Source organism: Glycine soja, chromosome 12 (genome assembly GCF_004193775.1).
Source record: "Glycine soja cultivar W05 chromosome 12, ASM419377v2, whole genome shotgun sequence".
Classification (NCBI taxonomy): Eukaryota; Viridiplantae; Streptophyta; class Magnoliopsida; order Fabales; family Fabaceae; genus Glycine; species Glycine soja.
This window is the reverse complement of record NC_041013.1, coordinates 35,378,183-35,396,571: the sequence shown is the minus strand read 5'-3', so window position 1 is coordinate 35,396,571 and position 18,389 is coordinate 35,378,183. Positions and strand designations below refer to the sequence as shown.

Genomic DNA, 18,389 nt, shown 5'->3' with positions numbered 1-18,389 from the left:
ACCCAGAGGAGTTACCTCCTGAACCTGTTGCGGATGCCCCTGACTTCCCAGAGGATGATGAGGATCCACTCCCTGATGTTGATTCTCCAGAGGATATTATGTCAGCATCTGAGGCAGACTCTACAGAGGAGAGTGGCCCTGGAGGGACAGCGAATAGTGACGACTCTTCATCATAGCAGACGGCTCCTTAGATTAGGCGTGCATACTTTTTGTGGGTGGGTGTATCTAGTTAAGATTGCTTGGTTTACTCTTTTGATTTTTGGGTGGGTAGACCTCTTGTATAGAAATTTTGATGATTGTATATATTGTGGCTAAAGCCACCACAGATGTTACCTTTGCTCTGGATGTCACTGTGCTATTTTGCAAACTCCCATATTTTAGACAGTTTTTTATGATGGAAACAATTGTATTTTATCTTGTTATTTGAAAAAGAAATGTTAACAAAATTTATTTGAAAAGAGTTTACCAACCGCACCTTATTATTTCTCACGTGACGACCTAAAATGATGGCTGGTATATTTTTGAAAGAGAAAAATAGTTTGGAGGTTATGAGCTATCAGAAAGAACTGAATCTGAATAGAGTTGTGAACTGGCCATTCAGGACTCTATAGTGATAATTTTTCTTCTGAAATTAATTACCGTGAAATGAATAACAGTGAAAAAAAAAGAGAGAGAAAAAAAAATTTCCCATGGTTTCTGCTATTTAATTTATTATTATTAAACCAGTCATTATTTAGGGATGCCACAATTGGTGGTATCAAAGCAAAAGTTGGGTTCTAGTGAACCTGTCCATGGTCTTACAATGTGAATGTTGTGTATCTCTGAAACTTGGAAGTAGGTTTCGGGGAGTGACGTTAAGTCACAAATTGTGTGTAATTCTACCTTCTTGTCTTAAGCAGAAAAGTGCAATTGATTTAGTAGAATTGTTGTGTATATATATAGAGAGAGAGAGAGATATTGTTGTAACTGTCATAGCCTATATGGTACACTCTCTCAGTAGAATTTCTTGGATACTAATAGCTTCCCTACAGGTTAGGTATGGCAGGACGTGGTAGGGATCAGAGCCGTGATGGCCTAGACCGCATCACAGCTGTGCTGGAAACTCTAGTGCAGGAACGTGATGTGGAGCCGGCAGAGTATCGGGGACTCATGGCTTTCCGTAAGAACCACCCGCCGAAGTTCACTGGGGACGATGATCCAGAAGGTGCTAGGTTATGGTTAGCTGAGACTGAGAAGATTTTCGAGGCGATGGGTTGCCTCGAGGAGCATAAGGTCCCTTATGCGACGTTCATGCTCCAAGGAGAAGCTGAGAACTGGTGGAAGTTCGTGAAACCTACATTAGCAGCACCTGGAGGTGTGATTCCTTGGAATGCCTTCAAGGACAAATTCCTAGACAACTATTTTCCACGAGATCTCAGAAAGCGAAAGGAGAGGGAATTTCTGGATTTAAAGCAGGGAAACATGTTTGTTGGAGAATACACGACCAAATTTAATGAACTTCTACAGCACTGGCCTCAATACCTAGATGCTCGGAATGAAGAAGACTTATGTGCTCAGTTTGAGAATGGGCTTCGACTGGAGATTCAACAGGCAGTTAGCTACATGCAGATCACAGATTTCAATCAACTGGTGACGAAGTGCCGAATATTTGAGGACAAGATGAAAGAGAGGCAAGCCAGAGGCTTTGGAGGACCACAAAGAAGCCACCCTTTTAGAGGAAACAGTAATAAGAGGATGAAGCCATATTCCAGCAACAAGGGGAAACAACCTATGGCTACGTCCAACATGAGCCTGTCAAAGGGGACTGGGGTACAGTGCTTTCAGTGCGGAGGACCGCATCTTAAGAGAAATTGCCCACAACTCCAGCAGACATAGGAAAATCGTTGCGATATTTGTGGCAAGGTAGACCATTATGCACGGGAGTGTAGAATGACTGGGAGACCGATGGTAACTGCCAATTCTAACACAGTCAATCGTGGATCTACTAATCCCACAAGGAGCGGTAATGTTAGCAACAAAAATAACACTAGTGGTGGAAGACCAAAGGTACCCTCCCGGGTATTTGCTATGAGTGGATCAGAAGCTGCTGCCTCTGACGATTTGATACAGGGTAAGTGTTTGATTGCTGATAAACTGCTAGATGTACTCTATGATTCAGGTGCCACGCATTCGTTCATATCTCATGTATGTGTGGAGAGGTTGGGGTTATGTACGACGAAGTTACCATATGATATCGTGGTGTCTACTCCGACTAACGAGCCTATAACCACCTCTCGGGTGTGTTTGAAGTGTCCTATAACTGTTGAGGGTCGATCTTTTGTGGCGGATTTGATTTGCCTACCTTTAGCTCATCTAGATGTGATCTTGGGAATGGACTGGTTATCTACTAACCATATCTTTCTAAACTACAAAGAGAAGATGCTAGTATTTGGTGGAAATGTAATTCCAAATGAACCATTGAAAGAGAATGCTGCCAACGATGGAGTGGGGGATGTTCGAACCTACATGGTGTTGTTTTCCATGAGTGTGGAGGAGGTCTCTGAAGTTAGCAGTATACCGGTGGTGTCAGAATTCCCAGAGGTCTTTCTTGATGACATTTATGAATTACCACCTGAGAGAGAAGTGGAATTCGTTATTGACCTGGTGCCTGGGGCGAATCCAGTGTCGATCGTGCCCTATAGGATGTCTCCAGTAGAACTAGCAGAGGTGAAGGCACAAGTGCAGGACCTCTTAAGTAAACAATTTGTTCGCCCAAGCGTATCACCGTGGGGAGCGCCGGTCTTACAGGTTAAAAAGAAGGATGGAAGTATGAGGATGTGCGTAGACTACCGGCAGCTGAACAAGGTCACTATCAAGAACAAATATCCCCTACCGAGGATAGATGATTTGATTGATCAATTGAGGGGAGCGACGATATTTTTGAAGATCGACTTGCGATCGGGGTATCATCAAATCCGAGTTAAGAAGGAAGATATTCCAAAGACTGCGTTTCGGACTCGGTATGGGCATTATGAGTATTTAGTCATGCCATTTGGAGTGACTAATGCTCCGGCTATCTTCATGGACTATATGAACCGTATATTCCATGATTACTTAGATCAGTTCGTGGTTGTGTTCATTGATGATATCCTAGTGTATTCAAGGAATAAGAAGGAGCATGAAAAGTACTTGAGAATTGTGTTGCATATCCTAAGGGATAGGAAATTGTTCGCCAAACTGTCGAAATGTGAATTTTTGTTAGAGAAAGTGCAGTTCTTGGGGCATGTGATTTCTAAAGATGGGGTTGCGGTGGACCCGATTAAAGTGGAGTCGGTTATGGAGTGGCAACAACCGACAACTCCAATAGAAGTTCGAAGTTTCTTGGGGTTGGCCTGCTATTATAGGAAATTCATTGAGGGATTTTCTAAGTTAGCGCTACCCCTAACTAAACTGACTCGTAAGAATGAGAAGTTTGTCTGGAATGAGAAATGTGATCAAAGCTTCCAAGAGTTGAAGAGGCGATTGACAACAGCTCCAGTGTTAATTTTGCCCGACCCTAAGAGACCATTTGAAGTGTATTGCGATGCGAGCAGGCAAGGCTTAGGGTGCGTATTGATACAGGAGGGAAGGGTAGTGGCTTATGCTTCACGCCAATTGCGTCCTCATGAAGTTAACTATCCGACCCATGACTTGGAACTAGCAGCTGTGGTCTTTGCCTTAAAGATTTGGAGGCACTATTTATATGGTACTCGTTTTGAAGTTTTCAGCGATCACAAGAGCCTCAAATACTTGTTCGATCAAAAGGAACTCTATATGAGACAACAAAGATGGATGGAGTTCCTCAAGGATTATGACTTTGGTCTTTCCTACCATCCAGGAAAGGCTAATGTTGTAGCCAACGCGCTGAGCCAGAAGTCCTTACATGTTGCGACCATGATGATTTTGGAACAGAAATTGATAGAGGAATTCCGAGATCTAAATTTGGCAATCGAGATGCGACCCAAGAGCTTATTTGTGGGAGCGTTGCAGATCACCAATGAATTCGTAAATCACATACGCGAGGCTCAAGAGGATGACCAGTTTCTACAAGGCAAAGTGTTAGATGCAATGAGAGATAAGGATGTGGAGTTTAAAAAGGATACAACCGGGTTAATTAGATTCAAGGGGAGGATATGTGTACCGCCATTAGATGATTTGAAAGTTAAGATCTTGGAAGAAGCACATAAAAGTCGTCTTAGTTTCCATCCAGGGATGACTAAGATGTACCAAGATTTGAAGAGAAGTTTTTGGTGGCATGGCATGAAGAAAGATGTAGCTGAATATGTAGCAAAATGTTTGACATGTCAAAAGGCCAAAGCTGAGCACCAGTGACCATCAGGAGAATTAAAGCCGCTAGAAATTCCGGAATGGAAATGGGAGAGCATATCTATGGATTTTGTATCTAGTTTACCCAAGACGAGTCGTGGACACGATGCTGTGTGGGTCATAGTAGATCGACTCACCAAATCTGCTCATTTTATTCTGGTAAATATGAAATATAAAATGGAGAAGTTAGTAGAGTTGTATATCAAAGAAGTAGTAAGGTTACATGGAATTCCTTCCAGTATCGTATCAGACAGGGACCCGAGGTTTACCTCGCGATTTTGGACAAGTCTGCATGAAGCATTGGGGACAAAGCTGAAGCTCAGTTCAGCTTATCATCCTGAAACAGATGGTCAGACTGAGCGAACCATTCAGACTCTAGAAGATCTACTCCGGGCGTGTATTATAGAGCAACAAGGCAGTTGGATGGAATGTTTGCCATTGATTGAATTTACTTACAACAACAGCTACCAAGCCAGCATTGGTATGGCTCCTTTTGAAGCTCTATATGGGCGGAAGTGCAAAACTCCTCTTTGTTGGTACGATGATGGGGAAGCAGTACTTCTTGGGCCTGAAATGCTACAACAAATTACCGAACAAGTGAAATTGATTCGAGAAAAAATAAAAGCATCCCAGGATAGGCAGAAGAGCTATTATGACAGAAGGAGAAAGCCATTAGATTTTCAAGAAGGAGAACATGTGTTTTTGAAGGTTTCTCCTGTAACTGGAGTCGGGAGAGCTCTCAAATCTAGGAAGCTGACGCCCAAGTATCTAGGTCCGTATCAAATTTTGAAGAAGGTTGGGCCTGTAGCTTATCAAATCGCTTTACCTCCAAGCTTATCAAATTTGCACCCTGTGTTTCATGTCTCTCAACTGAGACGATACAACCCGGATCCCTCACATGTACTCGCGCTGGACGAAGTGCAAGTGAAGGATAACCTCACCTATAAAGCACGACATTAGAATATTACTAATCGAAGAATGAAGTCGCTGAGAGGAAAAGAGATAGCGTTGGTGAAAGTGCAATGGGGACCCGACGAGGGAGATTCAACCTGGGAGTTAGAGGATAGGATGAGAGAGTTGTACCCAAGTTTGTTCCTAGAGTAGTTAATTTCGGGGACGAAATTCCTTAAAGGGTGGGAGTATTGTGACATCCTAGAATTTCTACCCGGAATTTTGTAAGTGTTACATTTAAATAATTATATATATATATATATATATATATATATATATATATATATATATATATTCTTGGTAGAAGTATGTACATTGGGGGAAAGATACGCGGGTTAGACTAATTAACGAAGAGTAACCCATAACCGGACGGTTATAGATTAATTTGCAATTAATTAGTCTAAAAATTATCATTTTGCGTGCAACTTAAAATATAACAAAACCAACCTCTGAACCACGCTCAGGGTCTCATTGTCAGCATTTTGATATATATATTGCCTACTTTCGAAAACGGGCCCCGACGGGTGCAGAGAAACGCAAGGAACTGGAACCAGAGAGGCGGCATGCAAACCGAGGTAGGATTTCAGCATCCAAAAAGGTCCAGTTTTTCTCCTTTATGGTTGAGTATGTGGTCAAATCAAAGGAAAAGGTGGGCCCTTTTTGCTCCAATTAAAATAGGACATGTGGCATTTGCTTTTGGAAAGAAAATGAAAATAAAAAAGAAAACCCTTTTTATAAAAAAGCCAAATCCTCTCTCTTTTTTTTAGAAACTTCTAGCAGCCCCTCTTGCTCCCTCCATGTTGCTTTTTCTTCCTCTTCTTCTCCACCATTGTTGCCTCTCTTGAAGCTCCAAATTCCCCTTCATTTCTACCCCAAATTGCAAGGAATAGCTATTTTCGAAGTCTAGGAGCCTACCTCTACTTCGTGGGGCCTTAAATTTCAGGTAAGGGTGGACTTCTTCTCACTTGAAATCTGTGGGTGTTGGGTTTTTGGGAGCTATTATTGGTAGTTCTACTAGGTTATTGCGTTAGGGTAGTTGTTTGTGAAGGAAATTGTTGAAATTATGCTAAACTTGACATGTTTGATGTAAGCAAAATTACCCATGTTTATTTAGGGTTTAATAATGATGCTTTGAGATATATGTATGCTTAAAATGTAGATATAAAATTGGTAGAGAGGATGGGGAGAGTTAACTTAGAGTTAAATGTGAGAATGGTAGTGTTGTAGGTGGAAAAGTGTGAGATTTTGAGGGTTAGAAAGCCAAATTTGGGGTTAGTGGAAATTTGAGTGCAAAGTGAGTTGATTCTAGTTTAGAATTTCAATTAGGACTTGTAGGAAAGCTTGGTCAGAGCAAATGAGGAAAATGAGTGACAAATGTGAAAGAAAAGAGCCATTTATAGGGTAAATTGGGTGTTGAGAGGTCAAATTTTGAATAGGTGGAGATTTCACCTTAAAACCAGTTTGAGCAAGTCTAAATCAATGTTATAGACTTGATGAAGATGAGAGTTTACCCCAAAATCACCCAATTTTCATTTTCACCTTTCAAACCTTGAAAATTCACTAAATTTGATGGGTTTTGGATACCTAGAATTTGCTTTACCTTGGTTTGAAGTTTGTTTTTGGCTTGAACATGATTTATACATGGTTTAGGATTTGTAGGATCCAATTTGAGTAAAATTGGATGTATGCAAGCTGGATTTCGAAATTTGCAAAATAATGCAGAAAAAGCTATCAAATTGTGCAACAAAACTGCCAATTATGCAGGAAAAAAAATGGTTGTGCAGTGCTAGTTTCTGCTGTCACGGGAAAGGTAGTATATCTCGTGTTCTAGACATTCTATAGCAGATCCCAACGGTCAAAATTTAGATTTATGTATTGGAAACCCCCAGTTAATTTTCAAGGCGATCCAATGGTTAACGAATCGAAACGAAGAGGATTTTGCTGAGGTATGAGGGTAGGAAAAACTCTGTGGAATTTGAATGAATCTTGTGCAAAGATTTCTGCCTCCACTCTGTTTTTCTTTGTTTAAGGCAGTTTCATGACAAATGGAATTGAATTGTTTGGATGTTGTGAAAGTTTGGCGGGGTTGATGGGGACCCGGGCTGAGAGGAACGAGGAGAAGGCTACGTACATGCACGTGAGCTAAATTAAAAGGTGGGCAATTGGGGATGGTGTGCTTATGTCTGGCTTGTGGAAATGGGATAGTTGATTTGTGCCATCGCCCGACCGTCACCTAGTACCACATATGACGGGTGCCCCATAATCCAATAAGCTTGGTGTGAGAAAGCATGGAAGAGTCAGTCTTCCAACTTTATTTGTTGACCACAGAGTGGTACCTGGAGATATGTCGCAGGGGTCAGGAGACCTTGGGGACGTCAGGTGGGATGCTATTGCCCAAAACCAAGCTTGGCCAATCCCGAACCAACCCGGGCATAGTTAGTTAGTGAGAACCTGTGACGTACCTAAGCAGGCGAGCTCCTGACAGTCAACCAATAAAAGAATAAAAGTCCACAAAGCAAGGAGGCTTGTGTGGTGGCTGGCCAGCTATCTAGTTTGTGTTATATCTGAAAAATCCCCTCTGGTAATCAATTACCATTCGTGGGTAATCGATTACAAGGTATAAAAATTGAAACAGAATGTTCAGTAGCCTCTGGTAATTGATTACCAATGGTGTGTAATCGATTACACAGTGTTATATGCTACTGGTAATTGATTACCATTTATGTGTAATCGATTACACAGTGTCATATGCTACTGGTAATCGATTACCATTTATGTGTAATCGATTACACGGTGTAACTTTCAGGTTCCAATGTGCAAAGGCTGTTGAAATTCGTTTTTGGGCACTGGTAATCGATTACATATTGTGGTAATCGATTACCAGAGAGGAAATCCCTTGAAAAAGACATTTTGACTATGCGTAGCCGTTATGGGACGCATTGTATGGTTACCTGTGTAGTTAGAATTCTTGTGAAAGAGTCTACCCTCTTTCTTTTATCTCTTGTAGATCGCGATGGCAGCGCAGTTGATCCATGATCGCGTTGTGATGGAGTGCCTAGAGGGTGTTTGGGAGACCCTCGAAGGCAATGAGAAGTGCCGATTCCGTGGCACAATTCGACTCACTACTACTTCGCTAGTACATCCGGAGCAACCCGCACGCACACTTCAGCAGCCTGTGGAGTGGATACTACCTACACCTACTCCATATCGGCTAGTTGAGCCGGTTCAAGTGATAAAGGTGTCATCCTTTGAAGAGGATCTTGAAGAGGACCCAGAGGAGTTACCTCCTGAACCTGTTGCGGATGCCCCTGACTTCCCAGAGGATGATGAGGATCCACTCCCTGATGTTGATTCTCCAGAGGATATTATGTCAGCATCTGAGGCAGACTCTACAGAGGAGAGTGGCCCTGGAGGGACAGCGAATAGTGATGACTCTTCATCATAGCAGACGGTTCCTTAGATTAGGCGTACATACTTTTTGTGGGTGGGTGTATCTAGTTAAGACTGCTAGGTTTACTCTTTTGATTTTTGGGTGGGTGGACCTCTTGTATAGAAATTTTGATGATTGTATATATTATGGCTGAAGCCACCACAGTTGTTACCTTTGCTCTGGATGTCACTGTGCTATTTTGCAAACTCCCATATTTTATACAGTTTTTGATGATGGAAACAATTATATTTTATCTTGTTATTTGAAAAAGAAATGTTAACAAATTTTATTTGAAATGAGTTTACCGACCGCACCTTATTATTTCTCACGTGACGACCTAAAATGATGGCTGGTATATTTTTGAAAGAGAAAAATAGTTTGGAGGTTATGAGCGATCAGAAAGAACTGAATCCGAATATAGTTGTGAACTGGTCATTCAGGACTCTATAGTGATAATTTTTCTTTTGAAATTAATTACCATGAAATGAATAACGGTGAAAAAAAAAAGAGAGAAAAAAAAATTTCCCATGGTTTCTGCTATTTAATTTATTACTACTAAACCAGTCATTATTTAAGGACGCCACATGGACCATTGTTGCTATATTAAGAAATATACTAATAGTTATGTTATCTTTGTCGTGTATGTTGATGACATGTTGATTGTAGGATCAAGTATGGCAAAAATTAACAGGTTGAAGCAGCAGTTGGCAGAAAACTTTGAAATGAAGGAACTTGGTCCAGCTAAACAAATCCTTGGTATAAGAATTCTTAAAAATAGATCAGAAGGAATTTTGAAGCTGTCTCGGGAGAAATATATACACAAGTTGCTTGACAGGTTTTACCTTGAAGATTCTAAGATCAGGAATACCCTTTTGGGATCTCATTTGAAGTTTTCAAAGAAGCAATCTTTGCAGACAGATGAAGAAAAATGTTACATGTCAAGAGTACCATATGCATCAGCAGTCGGGAGTTTGATGTATGCTATGGTGTGTACCAGACCTAACATAGCACATGCAGTGGGAGTTGTCAGTAGGTTCCAATCAAATCCAGCAAAGGAGCATTGGGAAGGCGTAAAATGGATACTCAGATATCTGAAGGGTACTTCAGAGATGTGTTTGTGCTTCAAAAAAAGCAATCTCACTTTACAGGGATTTTCATATGCAGACTTGGGAGGAGATTTTGATACCAAGAAAAGCACCACATGCTACATTTTTACCTTGGGAGGTACTGCTGTGAGTTGGAAGTCTAAACTTCAAAATAGAGTTGCTCTCTCAACCACGGAAGCCGAGTACATAGCTATCTCAGAAGCAGCTAAGGAGATTATTTGGCTAAAGAATTTTCTCAATGAATTAGGGAAAGAACAAGATAATGCTTCAATGTTTAGTGACAGTCAAAGTGCTAAGAATCCAGTCTTGCTAAGAATCCAGTCTTCCATTCTAGATGCAAGCGTATTCAATTAAGTTACCATTTTATCATGGAGTTGATAAACGATGGAGACTTATCTTTGTTGAAGATCTTAGGATCAGAGAATCCAGCAGATATGTTGTAGATGCAATTGCTTTTGATGTTTTGATGATGATCATGATGATATGAAGTAAATGGGCTTTTCAAGATTAAATTCAAGACAATACTTCAAGATACTTCAAGATTATAAGTCACAGCATCAAGATGATCACTAGTATATTAGGAAGGGAATTCCTAATTGAATTAGCAAAAGGTTTGGCCAAGTAATTTAAGTTAAAAAGTGTTTTACAAAGGTTTTACTCTCTGGTAATCGATTACCAGAGGATGTAATCGATTACCAGTGGCCAAATATATTTTATAACAGCTACTAAAATTTGAATTCAAAATTTTAGACTGTGTAATCGATTACACAATTTTGGTAATCGATTACCAGCAGTTAGTAAACGTTTTAATTCAAATTTTAAAAGCTGTAATCGATTACACAATTACTGTAATCGATTACCAGACAGGATTTTCAGAAAAATAATTTTAAGAGTCACAACTTTTCAAAGGCTTTATTCATGACCACCAATGGTCTATATATATGTGACTTAAACACGAAATTGCTCAGAGACTTTAAGAACAACAAGTGTTTATCCTCTCAAAGAGCAAATTCATTTTATCCTCTTAAGAATTCCTTGGCCAATTCAATTGCAATTCATTAAGGAATTATTTGAGTGCTCAATCTGTAAAATCCATCTCTTTCTAGAGAGATTTATTCTTCTTCTTCTCATTCTCTAAGGGATTAAGAGACCGTGAGTCTCTTGTTGTAAAGGAATTCTAAACACAAAGGAAGGATTGTCCTTGTGTGTTTAGAACTTGTAAAAGGAATTTACAAGATAGTGGAACTCTCAAGCGGGTTGCTTGGGGACTGGACATAGGCACAAGGGTGTGGCCGAACCAGTATAAAACTGAGTTTGCATTCTCTCTTCCCTTAATCTCCTTTATTTATTATTGCTTTATATTCATATTCAAATTGTTTTATTTGAATTAATATTTAAGAAGATTGTCATTAAGGGAATTCATAACTTGAATAAAAAGTGAAATAGATTTTTAATTAGGGGAAGCAGTTTGGAATATCTTAATTCAACCCCCCCTTCTTAAGATATCTGAGGCCACTTGTCTAACAAGTGGTATCAGAGCTTCATTCTTGTATAAAGTTTAGAAGCTTCAAGAAAAAGATGGCCTCAGCAAATTCCTTATTTCCAGAAGGGAATTCTATCAATAGACCTCCAATCTTTAATGGAGAGGGTTACCACTACTGGAAAACCCGAATGCAAATTTTTATTGAGGGGATAGATCTAAATATATGGGAATCCATAGAAATAGGGCCTTATATACCCACCACAGTAGAAAGAGTTTCAATAGACGGTAGTTCATCAAGTGAAAGCATAATCATAGAAAAACCTAGAGATAGATGGTCTGAAGAGGATAGAAAACGAGTACAATACAACTTAAAAGCCAAAAACATAATAACATCTGCCCTGGGAATGGATGAATATTTCAGGGTTTCAAATTGTAAGAGTGCTAAGGAAATGTGGGACACTCTTCGATTAACACATGAAGGAACTACAGATGTTAAAAGATCTAGGATAAATGCACTAACTCATGAGTATGAATTATTTAGAATGAATGCAAATGAAAATATTCAAAGCATGCAAAAGAGATTTACACATATAGTAAATCATCTAGCAGCCTTAGGCAAAGAATTTCAAAATGAGGATCTCATAAACAAAGTGTTAAGATTTTTAAGTAGAGAATGGAAACCCAAAGTAACGGCCATTTCTGAATCAAGAGATTTGTCTAATATGTCCCTTGCCACTTTATTTGGAAAGTTGCAGGAACACGAGATGGAACTATTGAGATTACATCAACACGAAGAAAACGACAAGAAAAAGAAAGGAATTGCTCTTAAAGCATCATCCTCAATTCAAGAAGAAAGTGATCAGGATAATGATCCAGATGATGATGATGATCTAAGTTTGTTTGTTAGAAGATTCAACAAGTTTCTTAAAGTAAGAGGAAATCATAGGCGACCCAATTTTAAATCAAAGAGAAGGACTGAAAATTCATCCTCTACTTTAAAATGCTTTGAATGCAATCAACCTGGACATCTGAGGGTTGATTGTCCCATCTTCAAGAAAAAGATGGAAAAATCTGAAAAGAAAAATCATAATGAAAAGAAACTGAAGAAAGCATACATCATATGGGATGAAAATGATTTGGAATCCTCTGAAGATTCTGAAAATGAAGAGATAAATCTCTGTCTTATGGCTAAAAGTTACGAAAGTGATGAAGAGGTAACATCTTCAAATAACTTATCTATTTCTTTTGATGAATTGCAAGATGCATTTGCTGATTTGCATAAAGAATCAATTAAACTTGCAAAATTAGTTTCATCATCAAAGAAAACAATTTCAAATTTAGAAAATGAAATTTCGAAATTAAACAAAGAATTAGATCTTCTTAGAAATGAAGTCTCAATTTCTAAAACAAATGAAAAAGTTAATATCTCCACTATTAATGACAAGAAAATAACAGATTCTTGTAGTTGTTGTGATAAATATGTAAAAGAAATTAAAGAGTTGAAAAATTCACTTGCAAAATTTTCATATAGTAGAAATAATTTAGATGTTATATTAAGTAAACAAATATATGTGTCTAATAAAAATGGACTAGGGTATAAATCTGAAAAACAACAAAAGTTTCATAAAAACTTTTCCACTTCCACACAAAAATGTAATTCTAATTGTATCACTTGTTTTTACTGTGGAAGAAGAGGACATGGCATATCAACTTGCTACTTCAAGAAAAATTACAGTAACATTAAAATGATATGGGTCCCAAAAGGATCCTCTGTTTATACTAACATGCAAGGACCCAATAAAATTTGGGTACCTAAGTCAAAAACTTGATTATGCAGGTATCTTTGAGAAAGAAGTGGTACATAGATAGCGGATGCTCAAAACATATGACTGGAGATGCATCAAATTTTACACATATCTCTCCAAAGAAAAGCGGGCATGTAACGTATGGTGACAACAACAAAGGTAGAATCCTTGGAGTGGGTAAAATAGGTACAAATTCTTCAAACTCCATTGAAAATGTTCTACTTGTTGAAGGCCTTAAGCACAGCCTGCTTAGTGTTAGTCAATTATGCGACAAAGGCTATCTAGTATCATTTGATTCTCAGAAATGTCTTATAGAACATAAGCATGACATTAATATAAAACATGTAGGACATAGAGTCAATAATGTTTACATGATAGACTTAAGCATAAAACAAGAAAACAATCATTGCTTTCTTAGTAAAGATGATGATCCATGGTTATGGCATAAAAGAATTGCTCACATAAACATGGATCACCTAAATAAATTAATTTCAAAGGATTTAGTAGTTGGTTTGCCTAAATTGAAATTTGAAAAAGATAAACTATGTGATGCATGTCAAAAGGGCAAACAAACAAGAGTCTCATTCAAATCTAAAAATGTTGTCTCAACTACTCGACCCTTACAGTTATTGCATATGGATCTATTTGGTCCATCTAGAACCATGAGTTTTGGAGAAAATTACTATGCTCTAGTTATAGTTGATGATTTCTCTAGATATACTTGGACATTATTTATTACACATAAAAGTGATTCATTCCAAGCATTTAGGAAACTTGCTAAAGTCATACAAAACAAGAAAAATCTCAAGATTGCATCCATTAGAAGTGATCATGGGGGTGAATTTGAAAATAAAGATTTTGAATTATTTTGTGATGCACATGGTATTGAACATAATTTTTCTGCACCAAGAACCCCTCAACAAAATGGAGTTGTTGAGAGGAAAAATAGGTCATTGGAAGAAATTGCAAGAACTTTATTAAATGATACTTTTCTTCCAAAGTATTTTTGGGCTGAAGCGGTCAATACTGCATGTTACATCATGAATAGGGCCTTAATAAGACCTATTTTAAAGAAAACCCCATATGAGTTATTTAATGGTAGAAAACCTAATATTTCTCATCTACATGTTTTTGGTTGCAAATGCTTTGTGCTCAATAATGGAAAAGATAATCTAGGAAAATTTGATGCAAAATCTGATGAAGGTATTTTTCTTGGATATTCATTACAAAGCAAAGCATATAGGATATATAATAAAAGAACTATGAATATCGAGGAATCTATTCATGTTACCTTTGATGAATCTAATGCTATCTTGTCAATAAAGAATATGCTAGATGACATTGCAGATTCTTTAGAACATATGAATATTGATGAACAAGATTCCAAAGGAAATGATAAAGGAAACAATGAAGATTCTCAAGAAGAAGTCAAATCCAATAATGAACTTCCAAGAGAATGGAAAGCTTCAAGAGATCATCCCCTCGACAACATTATTGGTGATATCTCAAAAGGGGTAACAACTAGACATTCTCTTAAAGATTTATGCAATAATATGGCTTTTGTATCTATGATTGAACCTAAAAATATAAAAGAAGCCATAGTAGATGATAATTGGATCATTGTCATGCAAGAAGAACTAAACCAATTTGAAAGAAACAATGTGTGGAAATTAGTAGAAAAACCTGAAAATTATCCTGTCATAGGAACAAAATGGGTTTTTAGAAATAAATTAGATGAACATGGTATAATTATTAGAAATAAAGCCAGGTTAGTAGCAAAAGGGTATAATCAAGAAGAGGGAATAGACTATGAAGAAACATATGCTCCTGTTGCAAGATTAGAAGCCATTAGAATGCTTTTGGCATATGCATCCATAATGGACTCTAAACTTTATCAAATGGATGTTAAGAGTGCCTTTCTAAATGGTTTAATTCAAGAAGAGGTATATGTTGAACAACCCCCTGGTTTTGAAATTTCTGATAAACCAAACCATGTTTATAAATTACAAAAGGCTCTTAATGGTTTGAAACAAGCCCCTAGGGCATGGTATGAACGCTTAAGCAATTTTCTTCTAGAAAAAGATTTCTCCAGAGGTAAAGTGGATACCACACTGTTCATAAAGAGAAAGCATAATGATATTTTGTTGGTTCAAATATATGTTGATGATATAATTTTTGGATCCACTAATGATTCATTGTGCAAGGAGTTTTCCCTTGATATGCAAAGTGAATTTGAAATGTCAATGATGGGAGAACTAAAGTACTTTCTAGGATTACAAATCAAGCAAACTCAAGAAGGTATATTCATCAATCAATCCAAGTATTGCAAGGAATTGATCAAAAGATTTGGGATGGATAGTGCAAAACACATGTCTACACCGATGAGCACTAATTGTTACTTAGATAAAGATGAATCTGGTCAGTCTATAGACATAAAACAATATCGAGGTATGATCAGATCTCTTCTTTATTTATCTGCTAGTAGACCTGATATTATGTTTAGTGTATGCATGTGTGCTAGATTTCAATCCAACCCCAAACAATCACATTTAAGTGCAGTAAAGAAAATCATGAGATATCTATTAGGAACAATCAATTTAGGATTATGGTATCCTAAGAATTCAACATGTAACCTAATAGGATATTCTGATTCTGATTTTGCCGGATCTAAAACTGATAGAAAAAGTACAAGTGGAACTTGTCAATTTATTGGATCGGCTCTTGTCTCATGGCATAGTAAGAAACAAAATAGTGTTGCTTTATCTACTGCTGAAGCGGAGTATATCTCTGCCGGTAGTTGTTGTGCACAAATTTTATGGATGAAGCAACAATTATCTGACTATGGCATCATTCTTGATCGCATACCTATTAAGTGTGATAATACTAGTGCCATAAATCTATCCAAAAACCCAGTTCAACACTCTAGAACTAAACATATAGAAATTAGACATCACTTTCTTAGAGATCATGTGCTAAAGGGAGATTGTGTATTAGAATTTGTTGATACTAAGAATCAACTTGCTGATATTTTCACTAAACCTCTCCCCAAGGAAGTGTTCTTCTCTATTAGAAGAGAATTAGGTCTCTTAGATGCAAGAGATTTAGAAAAATAGGGATTGATTGGTTGATTGATTGGTTGATTTACTCTTACTTATTGATTGTAGATTATTTTGTTTGTTTGATCTTGTTTGAATTCTTGTTTTTATGATAGAATTTATGATTTCTTGTGTATATAATAATTGAATGATTGAATTTAGTATATTAGTAGTGAAAATTAGTCATATAGGATGTATTTGAGCATAAACATAGATATTCTCTTAAGAAACTAGCTTAGGATAGGCTCTGGTAATCGATTACCATCCAGTGTAATCGATTACACATGAACAGGCAGCCTGTAATCGATTACAACATCCTGTAATCGATTACCAGAAGGCTTATTGAGCCTGTAACCGATTACCAATACCTGTAATCGATTACAATACGTCATCTTCTATAAATATTCACGAAATCAGAGCTGCTGCGCAGCCAAAGCCTCCTCCACGTTTTCCTCCATACCTAAAACTTCAAATCTTCGATTCTCACTCAATTCTTCACCAAATCACGTCCCGTAAAGCCCAATCTTCCTCTTTTTCACTCCTCTTTCACTTCCACCGATCAAAATTCATAAAAACTTCATCAAATGGCAGAGCCATCAAAGAAGAGAAATGGATCATCCTCCACCGCTACCGCCGCTGTCCATCGCCGCCACGGCCCATCCGGAGCACCCACAGCACCTATTCCTCCTTCTTTGTCATCTCCAAGATCATCAACATTGTTTTCATCCGATGATCAACGTCTACGGTACCTTTCTCAGTTTTCTTCTAGAATAATCTTAGACCCTAAGTACCTAGACGTAGAATTCTTTAATGATGAAACGTTTGATTGCTATCAAGTGTTTCAAAATTCTGGTCTTATTGATTTCATGACATTAAAATTGCCATATTATCCTGAACTTGTAAAGGTCTTCTACTGCAATTTAAAAATTCAGGATGGTATTATTATGTTTGAGGTGCATGGTACTTCTATGGTCATTGATCAGTCACTTTTCTTTTCTTTGACTCATTTACCCAGTCAAGGTGCACCTTTTGAGGGCACCATCGTTGATGACTGAAAATTCGATTATTCGAGTCATGATGCTCGTCGCATGGTCTGCAATGATCAAGCTGAAATGACCGGTAGATTGTTGGCCGGGTCATTAACATTTGATAATCGCATCATGCATTATATCATTGTTAGAATTTTGCTTCCTCGGTCTTCAAATTTAGCACAGGCCTCTGAGGAGGATTTGATTCTTATGTGGGCTTTTCTTACCGGTCGTCAGATCGACTGGGCCCATTTGGTTCGGTACCGAATGCATAAGGCATTACGGGCCAATGCACTTCTTCCTTATCCACATTTGATTACTCTGTTTTTGCGTCATTTTCAAATTCCGCTTGATGATGAACCCTTTGTTCAAGTCAAGCGTTCCTTTGCAATTGGTGCTGGTGCAGTGACATCCTTTGGGTATCGTAAAGATCGGAATGGACAATGGCTAAAGAAGGATGCACTCCCTCCTCAAGATGAACGTACTCCTTCACCTCCCCCTCAACGTGAAGATTCCGCACTCATGAATGAAGTCCTCTCCGAATTACGGGGTCTTCGTTCTTATGTTGGTGACCGCTTCGACTCGTTAGATTCACGCTTTGCCGGTATGGACATTCGCCTTACACAGCTTGAAGAGGATGTTGGATACATTCGTCAGAGTTTCGATCTTCCACCACCACCTCCGTCTTCTTAGATTTTAGTTTCTGATTATATGTCGTTTATAAGCCGTGTATTTTGGCTTTTAGTTTCTTAGAGTTTACATTATTATGCTAAGTACTTTGCTTATTTATCTTGTGGTTTTTTAAAATTTCAGTCTTGGATATTTTGTGGTTGTTGACATTTTAAGTTATTTGGATTCTGGTTTGATTATTTCTTGTTTGTGAGTTTGGATTATTGTGTTTTATCCTCTGCTTATTATATCGTTCTACTCCATTATTATATCTGTGTTGATTCCCGAGTTCTTTGGCTTTTTGATGTTGCCAAAGGGGGAGAAAAGGTTGGTTGTAGAAAAATGTTGGTTGTAGAAAAAGCTTAACAACCTTAGAAAAATGTTGGTTGTAGAAAAAGCTTAACAACCTTAGAAATCAAGTGATCATAAATTCCGAAATATAGGGGGAGTAAACGCATATACAATTGGTTGTTGCTTG

The 18,389-nt window shown here is 37.9% G+C and overlaps 1 protein-coding gene across 1 annotated transcript; it reads left to right on the top strand.

The window, feature by feature from the left end:
• Nucleotides 1-1,149: 1,149 nt before the first annotated feature.
• Nucleotides 1,150-1,875, top strand: LOC114378951. Its single transcript, XM_028337530.1, has one exon. The coding sequence runs from the start codon at nucleotides 1,150-1,152 to the stop codon at nucleotides 1,873-1,875; it is 726 nt and encodes a 241-aa protein (XP_028193331.1).
• Nucleotides 1,876-18,389: the final 16,514 nt, after the last annotated feature.